At 36.2% G+C, this 12,550-nt stretch overlaps 1 protein-coding gene across 1 annotated transcript in view; it reads right to left on the bottom strand.

The window, feature by feature from the left end:
• LOC110793028 (exocyst complex component SEC6) overlaps positions 1-10,384 on the bottom strand; it is a 40,023-nt gene extending 29,639 nt beyond the window's left edge. Inside the window, exons 1-7 of the mRNA XM_021997854.2 lie at positions 9,912-10,384; positions 5,314-5,352; positions 5,105-5,193; positions 3,020-3,110; positions 1,885-1,974; positions 1,720-1,799; positions 337-429 (exon numbers count right to left, since the gene is read on the bottom strand). Coding sequence (XP_021853546.1) covers positions 337-429; positions 1,720-1,799; positions 1,885-1,974; positions 3,020-3,110; positions 5,105-5,193; positions 5,314-5,352; positions 9,912-10,040 — 611 coding nt within the window. The 5' untranslated portion in view covers positions 10,041-10,384. The remainder of the gene's footprint in view (positions 1-336; positions 430-1,719; positions 1,800-1,884; positions 1,975-3,019; positions 3,111-5,104; positions 5,194-5,313; positions 5,353-9,911) is intronic.
• Positions 10,385-12,550: the final 2,166 nt, after the last annotated feature.

The following is a 12,550-nucleotide window of genomic DNA, read 5'->3' as shown; positions in this document are numbered from 1 at the left end:
TCCTGTACCAGATCACTCACTAATCACATCCATGCTTGGTGCAATTAACAAGGAAATAAACTGTAAATGGGAAGTTTCTCACAGTCAACTAAGGACATCATTTTTTTTCCCGGTGTCTGCTCCTTCCTCCTTTTTCTTCCCCTTAAGCCCTTGTGTAACAAACTAACAACCAAGAAATGAAGTGCATGCATTTTCTCATTAAATGACTTTTGTAACACTGTTGAACTAGCCAGTAGTGATCTTCTAGTATTTAAATCAAAAACATCTACGGAAGAAAATAATCCCTGAAGAAATTAACAGTAAGTTTACATCTTACTAAGAAAAACACGCACATACCTTTCTTTAGAAAGCTTATAGAAGTTGCTAATGTGGCCCCATAAGGTCTTGTCAAATGTCTCCCATGTTCGATCTACATCTTCAAAATATTCTCTGGGTGACAATGTGTATTGTAAGTCTTATCAGCATTACATGATATGGAAATCAAAAGCACAAGCATAGTCTGCATGTCAATGCCACATAAACAAAAAACAAACACAACAGCTGCAAGGTAATCCAATCAAACAGTGAATCAGTAATTGAGTTGACATGACTTAGAATTCGAGGTTCAACACACTTTGTATGGAGACAAAATTCAATCACCTTGTATCGGAAAGCATACAAGAGAAACTTGTTGCTTCAGAGTATTCATCCTATACGTAAATATAAACTTTACCCTCTTAACTAGACTACCAAATTCACGAGCAAGACTCCAGATCAAGTTCTTTTGTAGCATAATATTAAGTCAAAATTGTCAAGAAGTACCTTATTTTTGCCTCACTTTGTGAGCTAGTACCTTATACTTTCAGTTTTGTCAAATAGTACCTTGAATTAAAAACATGTTTTAAAAATGGTATCTTGTGACAACATTCCAGCCAAAATCACAATTTGATTCAACCTTCCCTCAAAAAAAAATTGTGTGTCTAACAAATCTAGCCAATAATCACACGCCTATATTAACTTCTTATATGAACAACAACACAACAATACTTAGATAAGAAATTTTAATGAGAAGAGAAGACAGAGAAGTTAATAAGAAGAAGAAAGGGCGTTGGAAGTATTTCTAATTTGGTAATATGATGAGCGCCTGTGAACACACGATGATTTCCCTCTAAAATTGTGGAAACATCCGGAATCAATCGTTGGAAATTGTGATTTTGGCCGAAATGTTGTAACAATGTACCATTTTAAAACAAGTTTTTAATTCAAGGTACTATTTGACAAAACTGCAAATATAAGGTACTAGCTCACAAAGTGAGGCAAAAAGAAGGTACTTTTTGACAATTTTGCCTAATATTAACAATAATCAAAATGTCAACATATAGATAAGCGGACTGAGAATAATAGTTTGCACTATTCTTGTAATGAGATCAAGAAGCCTGTTGGGTCCTCACGGTAATGGCTCAATGCTCATCTTTGCTTTATTCCCGAGAGGTTGGCAGTTTGGCACCATGTCTTAAGGAACTATTAATAAGATTTGCCAATTGTAATAGCTATACTTAGGTATGACATTTGTGATGGGACTGTGTCATATGTATATAATGTATAAATGCTAGAGTATTACCCATTTCATAAATATACGATAACGTTTCTACACCTAATAACTATCTTTCTGATAATTGAGAATCTCTCTTTTCTTCAACCACCACCAAATTTATCACACAACAGGGGGGAAAAGCTTGCCTTATTCTTCCAACCTCTTCTTTATGTGATGCAACAGCTGCTAATGCAAATCGCCTTTTTCCATCTAGAGCGGTCAATCTCTGTCATAATTAACAGGGCTAAGCACAGGGAAAAAAGATTTAACACCAAAAAAAAGAGAAACAAGTATGCAAAATTTTAATCTGCCTCGTATGTGTTGATAAGCTCTATATCATCACTCAGTGATTCTCGTGCCTCAGCTGCTTCAACAGATATAGACATCATCCCCTCAATATCCTGCGTGAGATAGATGAAAATAGAAGGTTTTGTTAGAAAAATAAAAATTTAATTAATCACCAGCAGTATTTGACAGAAAACGTCTCCTCAAAGAAAAAAATCACTCCATAAACTTGACTATGACGATCCAGCAAATTTTTTGCTGTAAACGACCCAACGTCGACTTTAAAGAAAATATTAAAGTCCCGGACTGTAGGACACTTCAAACTTGATCAGCAACATGAGACTGCTCTACACTCACTCATGCCACATGCCATACAATAGGGGATATAACCAATGCTCCTCAAACGACCAACTCTGACCTATATGCCAAGAACATAGACAATGCGGAAATATCAAATATGTCTTTTTGTCTCCCTAAACTTAATACGCAGCAGACAAACATTGGGGAAAACAGGATTACGGGCTATGTTATTCAGATATCCATCTTACCTAATAACCCTTGTCAGGTACTCATTACTCTAACATGTATATGTATGCTTGACAGTTGAGACCGAACCAAAAACAAGCAAATATTTAAGGAAATAGCCAGGTATGCCACCAGATACGCACCCATATCCAGTAGCCAAGTCTAAATAACATAGATTACGCAGCCGCCTCCACTGAAACGGAGTATTGGTGTTGATTTCTGTAAAGTAGCTGCCCAGGAAAATGGCTATAACCTAGGAAAGGACCTAGACATTTAAAAGAGAGAGAAAAAGACAGGAAAGGAGTGTGGTGAGAGTTGGTTATGAAACTTTAGAAAGGATATACAAGTAACTTAGACTACTACGCTGCAAGAGATGAATCTCTTGTGCAGTTGGCTAGGAAGAGAAAGCAGGGTGATTTATATGCTTGACTACATCTTAGATTTTTGTATATACCAACCCCATTGTAAGCAGAGAAAAGGTCATTTCCAAGCAGACAAGAATATGATTCAGAGCAAGCACAATGCATCCATATTACCTTATTCAGTAATTACAAAAATATATATCTAATATCCTTTACAAGTGGTAGAAAGGCATGCAAGAAATTAGTGCAGGCAATAAGACAAAGTCCATCCTACCTTTAGAGTCTTGTTCAAATTATTCCTCACATTGCTAAGGAGCTTTATCTGATCGTGATTATCTATCAATGTTTGGCATTCTTGGCATAGCCTGACATCAATAAAGATCAAATTAGGTCCAAACTGAGTAAGCAACCAACTTTTATTACGTATACAGTATAGATGAGGGAATTTTGGGGGGTTGGGGGGGGGGGGGGGGGGAGGGGACCACAGACTATAGGGTAGAGAAAGTGAGGGATCCATTTCCCCTCATTTGGGAATGGAATCGGGAAAGGAAGTAAAGGGACTTCGACCCTTTGAGGGGTCCATTTACCCTCATTGGGTATGGAATGGAGAAATGAAGTAAAGGGACTTTGACGGTCCATTTTCCTTCAGCTCATAAATTTGGAAGAAAACAGCAACTCTGCAAGCCAACTCCTTCCTCCCAATCCTTTTTCCTTCCCTACGATTGCTAACCAAAAAATATTGTTACAGAAACAATTTAACAACCTATCTTCTCTATTACACAAGGGAACTCTTGAAGACTTAGTGTCCCCTCTCTGGATTTGCTATTATATCCTTACTAACGTGTCTACTTTATTATAAAAAAAAAGTAGAAAGCCTTTCATCTATATTTGAAAAAGATAATTTCGAACCAAAATAAATTATCACACACGCAACGCGTGCATAAACACTAGTGGAGAAGGAGGCGAACCCATACCCCATAAAAAAATTCACTTCCCAGTATGACGTCCAAACCGAAGTTGAAAGACTCAGGTATGATTTACTAATAAAACAATAGGATCTTCGCATCAACCTTATAAATCCTAGATTTAAGAATTTCTTAGATGTCATCAATCTACTCGAAAAATTGTGTAAACTAAGGGGACCTATTATTACTGCAGATTTCAGCGTATTTGCTTTGAAATTCTAAAAAAACGACAGAGATTGGATAGTTAATTCAGTGACAGAGGATGGTTAATTCTAAAGTAATTATAGTTTTTTGGTCCAATTAATAAATCAGTAAATAGAAACAAGAACCTACTTATACGGGTTTCCAAAACCTTGATCTTAGTTTTCAAGAAAACTCAAAACTGAAATTACAAGGGTAGATGACGGCTGTGTTATTCCAATGTTTTCGAGGAAACGGCATATGTACAGTATAGTGAAAGTGCTTTCAGTAAGACAATCCGGCCCAAATATGTACTGGCGACGATCCACATTGGATAAGAAAATCCTGTATGGGGTTGGCTCATCGACCAAAACAGGACAACTACTAACCCTCTACCTAGCCTCACACCACAAGTTGTTAAGCACCAAGTGCCCTATAATTTTTTCTACTAAATGTCATGCCTCCTAAACTTAAGCAATAAACATAATTTACGTACAGATTTACATTTTCTTAACATAATATGTCCATTTCAGATGGAGCCAAAGATTCATTTGTTCTTTTGGCTGTGAGATGTAATGGACTAAATCAAAATGGCTCTTAAAACCTCTTTGCTTCTTTTCCATGAAGTAGAAGATGGTCGTCCCGTGGTTGTCCCGTTATCGCTTTTGGGTCAATTGGAAACAACCTCTCTGCAATTACAGGGGTAAGGTTGCGTACATCCGACCCTCCCTTACCCCGCTTCTTGCGGGAGCCTCTTTGAGGCAATAGGGTAATGATAATGATAATGAAAATATGATTGTGAATATTTATGAAGATTACAACCAAAGAGAGTGAGGAATCCATCAATGTCTAAAATCAATAAACTCGTGGTATTAGCATTGAAGCTAGGGCATTACACCTCTATCACAACTCACAAGGCCTAATCCTCACCCTTACTATTATACGGTACCCCTTCTGGTGGACTATGTCAATTTATACCCCTCATTTCAAGTAGAAATGCGGAATATGTCAAGGAAAAGCTGAATTTAATTCCATAGGGTTTGAATTTAGTCGAAAATGGAAAAACGCAATAACCTTTGGAGACATTATAGGGTGTATTTCCCAAAAGAAAATTCTAGCTAAAGAAAAATCTCCAAAACTCATGACCTGATATTCAAGATATATAACAAAAGCAGGCTCTAAAGCTAAAGTGAAGTTATGCTCAAGCTACATACTTCTCTATGGAAACAAAGTTTTCTCGGAGTTGGTTGACTGTTTTTTCTGACAAGGAAAGTGATTTAAGTCCAGATTGTGCCTGCTCAACCTGCAAAAAAGGCATTTCAAACGTTAGATCCGCAGATTTGTAATGAAAGATATCAAACAACAATTAAATTATATAAATAATTAAGAAATATATTGAAGCTGTAGCAAGCTTGAAAATTACCTGTTCAGCAACCATGGTGCTAAGCTGAGCATCATTTGCCTGATTATAATAATAAGAAAAAGTGTTGAGCAGTGTCAAGGGACTACCATATATAATTTATAACAGCACATACCAAGAAGGGGACTTCTATTGAACATCTAAGCTACCCAAACACAATTGCACTAGCCAATACATCCAAATACATGACGTCTATTGAACATCTAAGCTACCCAAACATAATTGTATAATGGCCTGAAATCTAGTTATTGGTATGATAGTCCCTATGCAAGCAGAAAAAAAATTTAATCAATTTGAAATAACCAATCAACTGTAAAAGTTAGTTCACAAATTACATTTTGTAAATACATCAACACACACAAAATATTGAATTTGAAAACCCAAGAAGAAGATAGCCTAAAAATTCTAACACAGGGAAGAAAGAGAGAGATCTTTACAAACAAGAATAGTGAAAAGGATGAATAACTTCTTTTTTACATGAAATTAATTCCATTTTAATAAAAAGCACAAGAGAGATGTAAAATTGGGGTACCAGAAGTCCAAGAGAAATCAAGAAAACATTAACAACAATAATAAAAATCGAAGGCAAAGGCAAAGGCAGCTTGTGAATCTTGTCTTTGTTGCTTGACTCAACCACCTAAATTTTCATCTTCCCCAGCAACAAATTTTATTTGGAAAGTGAAAGCATCCCTTACGCGAAAGCACCTTCCGGGAAATCATTTTCCTTTGTTTTGTTAGGATGTGGGAAACAATTTTTCCAAGGGTAGTTTTTCCTTTTGTAAGGAAGGAATGCCACATTTTCCTCTCTACTCCTTTACATTTCTTTTCCTCTCCTCCCATCTATCCTCTCCTTTCCACTTCCATTTCCTTTTTCTAAATAACTTTTCTTGTAAGGAAACAAACAAAGGGAAACTATTTTACAATTGTGTTTTCCCTTGAAAATTGATTTCCATGGAATATTACTGTGTTTTCCATTGAACAAAGGGAGCCTTAAAGTGGAGATTTGTGTGGACTTTGGCATTGGGTAGAATTAATAGTAAAAAGATGCTTCAAAAGTGAAGGCGGGGTTTGATTGTTTCACCTGATATGCTATATGTATGCTTCGTCGAGCTGCTAATAAGTCTTGTTCACACATATTTCTAATTTGTGACGTCGATGACATGGCATGTATGAGGGAGCTACTGCAAGTTTGCGGGTGTTGGAAAGATAGAGGAGCTCTCTATCATGATTGGAGTACTTCAAGGTTCCGCACTTAACCCTTTTCTCTTTGTTATAAGAATGGAAAAATTGACGAGTTCAATTCAAGACAGTATACCATGGTGCATGTTGTTTGCGGATGATATTGTGTTATTCGATGAAACAAAAGAAGGTATGGAAAAGGGTTGGAATTAAGGAGACATACTTTGGAATCTCATGGCTTTAAGTTTGAGTAGAAGTAAGACACAATATTTCGAGTGTATGTTTTAGCGACATTAGAAGCAAAGAGGTAGGGACGATCACCTTGGGTGGGAGGACTGTTGAAGGTTCAGATTTCTTTTGCTACCTAAGATCTATTATCCAAAAGGATTGGGTGTTGGATGGAGATGTTGCCATAGAACTAAATCAGGTTAGTTGAAATGGAAGAGTGCTCTATGTGATCTGGCATGCCCCATAAATTGAAGGGAAATTCTATCGGGCGGCAATTATAGTTGCACAATTCTGTATTATATGGTGATGAATGTTAGGTTGTGAAACAATGTCATATTCATAAGATGAGTGTTGCGGAGATGCGTATGTTCCGTTGGATGTGTGGCCATACAAGAAAGAATCGGTTGAGGAATTAGGTAATTAGGGAGAAATAGGGATTACGTCGGTTGAGAACAGGATGAAGAAGAATCAACTAAGGTGGTTTGGCCATGTAAGACGGAGACCAACTCATGCACCGGTTAAAATGCTTGAAGAGTGGCAAAGGGATGGAAGTGTGAGGGGTAGGGGAAGACTGGGAAGACGAAAACAAACATGGAAAAGGGTGATTGAGAGTGATATGAGTTTATTGGGTATTGAGGAAAATATGGTGTTAGATAGGGAAGAATGGAGGGAGATAATATATGTCGACAACTCAACTCAACATGACTTCTTTTTCCTTTTTTCTATACTTTGCAAACTTCTCTCGTTTTCCTTTTTTTCTTTATTTTTCCAAAACATATTTGCGCCTCTTCTTTAAACCATCTTGTTTTCTTTTTCCTTATTTTCCGTGTCTCATTACCCTCACCTTCGCTTTCTCATTTTTGCATCTTTACTCTCTTTAACATAACTTTTAATTTTTCTTACTCCACATTACCCACACAGTTCTTTATAACGGTTCATGTTGGCCAACCCCAATCATTTCGGGACCAAGGCTTGGTTGTTGTTATTGTTGCTACTCACAAGGCAATATATTTCTGAAGGAGGCTGTTTGCATGACAAATCTTGGGTTTTCTCTTTAGAGTTGATTGGCTACGGATTACATATCGAAGGTTTTTTTAAGGTTAAGGAGGATAAGTTCTTGTGGAGCAACACTTTTATGGTAATCATAGTAGTGTATGTGGATGGAGCGGAATTCAAAGAATTTTTAGAAATCGCCTTCTTCTTAATCATTTAGCTTTGTTATAGGAAAAGTCACTTAGGTTCAGTATGGGCTAAGGCAGTTGAGTGTCGCGTGTTTCATGTTTTCGCATTTCCCCCATTCTATGGTGTATCGTGTCCCATATGAGGCAACTCCTTATGCATGTTTCCTATGTTGATGCAGGTAAATATCATTGCGTACTATTTCAATTTATTTTATTTTTTTAGGGGACATTGCGTGTTATGTCATCGTATTTAGTTGTGTATGAAGTTTGTTGCATTTATGGGGTAGGTTGGTCTAGATCAAGCCTCGGGGATTCAATGGACGGTTTGTGCTTGCGCCATGATATTGGGCTCAATTGGGGAGGTTTAAAGAAACAAGTTTAATATGCAATTTTGGTTTCCATTTAGAGGACAACTTGTCCACTTTGTTTGTACTATTTCTTTCGTCCTATTTCGCAATACATCAGAATTAAAGAGCTTTTTAGTAAACATGTTGATGGAGTTAGAACTTAGAAGTCAATGAGTCTTCCCCAAACAAAACATGAAATCTAATTCATAGGTGCTTCGATCTTGTAGAACTGCTTCGATCTTGTAGAACATCAGAAAATGCATAAGACATCCATATCCCATGTAGAAACTTTATATGAGATCTGTGCTATGATTCAACATAGCTTTGGACATAATTAAAAGATAAAATGAGAAAATTAAGGGAAGAAGAAGTTTGATTGCTTATAATCCGGAAAACATCAATAATGATGATAGTTACAAGCATTCCAGAGGCTTGTTCACTCCCAAAATGAAAGTTATTAATAATATTCAGTATTAATTCATTCTCCCTGATCTTCTCTTATTAGAATTTCTTCCCTAACTTATTCTCAAGCTACTCATAACTAACTTATAAAGATACTCCCCAAAGTGCCCCTCCCCATTTGTCAGTTCATTGCAATCTGGTGCAGATAGCAGCCCAATTATTCCTGCAGAAATCTATGATTTATTGGTCCATATCTGCTTTCAATCAGTCTCTGTCAGAACTAGATCCTAAAGGGATATGCTATAGCCAATTATCTACTAAGAGGTGTACATTTAAGATCAATCCTAGGCTCATAAGCTCACTTCAGTAAAGTGAAGTACGGGTAAGTTTAAAGAATTTTCAAACGTAAATGCAAAGAATTTAAGGAAAAGAATACTTGGGCTTTGTAGCAGATGTAGCCTCATGAGCTTCACGTGTCAATTCATTTATACTTCAGTAGCCCGTTCCTTCATATTCAAAGTTCCTCGAATGATGAGGGCATTTGCTTCCATAAACTATTTGCCTAATAAACGTTTGCCAAACTACATTTTCTTCTACCTTGTTAATCCACGTCCGACCAAATTGTAAACTCTATTAATATCCATACAGGCATACATCAATTTGTATGTTCACCAACCCACCAACACTATTTCTCTCAAAATCAAAATGAGTGTAAAACTCCCATAGATGGAAAAGCATTATGGTGTTCAAATTCTAGTGAATAGCAACTCCTAGTAACCAAGACCTCAGCCATTCCTCGGTACCATGAAACACAAAAGGCACGGAGATAAACCAAAGGTAATAACTAATCACGATAAACATCAACCCATTTCTCTCATTAAGGCGAAACATGAAAACCCGTAGGAAACTGGCTAAAGGTGATCAAAACAACGAAATTCTTTCTTCTCATAGAAACTACTGAATAGTATAAATCACGAGCTATGTTCCTTATCGATCCAAAAACGTTTGTACCAAACAATTACCATTAGTTTGAGGTCATCAGCTATTTGCAACAACCTTAATACTCCTAGTATTAACAAATCCCTCCGTCCCGATATAACTATCACATTACCGGTTAAATTTACACTATTGACGTCACAATTAATTCGGAAGAGTATATAAATCAGCTGACACCTAATTTCACATCACCGCGAACAAATTGCATTCCAATTCCAGAATTACAAATACATAAACAGAAATTAAGAGCAAAACAAAACAAATTTACCTGCTGCCGCGAAATGTAATCAGCCTTAATCGAAGAAATGGACTGTAGAAGCTCGGGAACCGGCAAAAGCTTAGCAACCTCGCGCACGGCGGCTTCTCGAGCTTCGACGCCGAGGTCTTCCACCATCATTTTTGTCAATCAATGTAATCCAATCGACTGAGGTGAGCTTGAAATTCAAAATTGTGAATTTTTAGGCGATCTGAATCATAGCAACAATGGCGGAATTCGAAGTGGTAATATTTTTCCTGGGATATTGGAAGAGATTTTCTGGTGTGTTTATCGGCGATTTGGCAGGATTTCAAGAGAGTGGAAAATGAAGCACACAAATGGAAAGAGACAGCAAAACAAAATGGGGATCAAGATTAGTCAAGACTCTACCAGGGTCCAGGGGTAGGGGAAGCGAAAGGAAGGAATATGCAACAGATTTGCCAACAGCAATTTTTTCAAAGAAATCAAAATGCAAAAGTCAGGCTGCACCATAAATTTTATTATACATTGTCCTACTTTTAACAAAAAAAAAGAATTATTATCTTTAAATATATCCTGATTAACTTTTAACTAGTATGTAAATCAATACATTGTATAATGATTAACAATATTTATAGAGAATCAACATCACAATGGATATGAATACTCCGTATAATGTTTGGATAAACATAAAATCATATTAAGAAACTAATTAAGAACAATAAAGAACATTTTTAGAAAATCATGATGACCTTTGCAAATAAAAACTTCGAAAATAATTATGCGGTTAATTTTAATTTGTGGATGCCCTGTCGCAATAATAAAGTTATTGTTCTAATCCCATTCAAGTTATTCTTCTCATCTAATTCAAAGGATTTTCGTGAGTCACCACCCACATTACTTCATTTTCTTCTTTTGAAACACGTAGAATAAAAGTAAATGAATTCATATGATGCTTACGTAAATATTTTGTTGATATGCTTCATAATTTTTAGTGTTTATAAACTTGAGTTTTTATAATCCTCCAAACTTATTAAATCTAAAAATTATAATTTTTACCAAAGGATCTTTATACTACGTATTTTTTTATTTCATATTACGGGAATGCTTTACCCTCCAAATTTAGTTGTCAAAATTTAAAAATTCAATCAATGTCATGTTTCTTTAATTGTGTGATTTTGATAGACATTGTTATTTGTTAGAGATTGAACAGGAGATTTTGGAAGATAACTTTATAGTGTATTTTTAAGATTCTAACTAAACCAATTTTCTCATTTAAAATCTCTATTTATTAGGATTTTAGTATGTATAATGGAAATTGAAATTATATTATTTAATTTCTTCCCTAGTCTGTATAGTGTGTATCATTTCCTACGTACTTGTTCTTTTTACTTTTTATAGTGTGCTATATACGTATTACTTATTTTAGGTTTATTTCTGAAATTATATTATTTCTTCCTATTGTTGATTTTTTATGCTTATTTCGGAAACTTTGATTTTTATTAAGTTAGATTGTAATTATTTAAGATATGTAAATTTGATTAATTGAGTTAAATTTGTATTTAAATTTCCTTTTAAAAAAATTCTCCTTTTTTTCTTGCTTGATTGATGCCTGATTGAATATGTGATTAATTAATTGCCTTTTGAGTGAGTTGAAGGAAATAATGCCCTTGGTCCAAGTATGCATTTAATGTTAAGTCTAATAAATGCGGTTCAGTATTAATTAACAAGTTAATAATTCAGTGAGATCAAGTGAGCTGAATGCCTAGCTAGAGGCCGCTTCAGTTCAAGTAGAATTAATGATATTAATCCACAGCTTACTCTTGACTGAACCCGTAGGGTCACACAAATAGTACGTAAACGGATCAGCTTACTCCATCTATGGATATTCGGAATCGACGGATCTTGGTTTCAGTGGGAGCTAAGATCGTCAAAGGCAAGTAAATGAATACTCTGAAAACGATGATATTGCCGGAAACGGAAATATGGATCGTATCGGAAATATAAATATTATCCAAGTCGTAGATGTTGCTGGAAACGGAAACATGGTACGTATCGGAAAATATTATCGGAAATGGAAATATTGCCGGAATCGGAAATATTGCCGGAAACGGAAATATTGTCAGAATCGGAAATATTATCGGAATCGGAAAATAATTCCGGAAACGGAAATATTAAATATTTGTTCGAAACGGAAATTAATTCCGGAATCGGAAATGTTAAATATTGTTCGTATCGGAAATGAATTCCGGAATCGGGAATTTAATCGGAAGCGCATCGTACGAATTAGCATCGGACGAGACTTGCTAGACGAAGGCCCAGCACGAAGCCAGGCCTGCGTCCAGCAAGCCATGCGCATCAACACAACGCAGCAAGCCCACGTCAGGCCCAACACAAGGCCAGGCCCAGCATGGCGCGCGCGCAACATGGGCTGCGAGCAAATGCTCATGGGCTGCGAGCTGTGCAGCTCGCGTGGGCCGTGAGGCTTGCACAGGCTGTGCGGTGCTCGTGCTCGTGTGCGGTTGTGTGCGATACGAATCCTAAAGCTATTGGAATTCGTTCTATGATTAAATCCTAATCCTAGTAGATAGAATTTATTTAATAGAGTTCTAAAGGGATTCTAATTAAACTAATTGGTATTCTAATAGGATTCTAAATCCTTTTTCATGACT

Source organism: Spinacia oleracea, chromosome 5, assembly GCF_020520425.1.
Source record: "Spinacia oleracea cultivar Varoflay chromosome 5, BTI_SOV_V1, whole genome shotgun sequence".
NCBI classification, from domain to species: domain Eukaryota; kingdom Viridiplantae; phylum Streptophyta; class Magnoliopsida; order Caryophyllales; family Amaranthaceae; genus Spinacia; species Spinacia oleracea.
The sequence above is the reverse complement of the archived record's forward strand: the minus strand, read 5'-3'. Positions and strand labels throughout refer to the sequence as shown.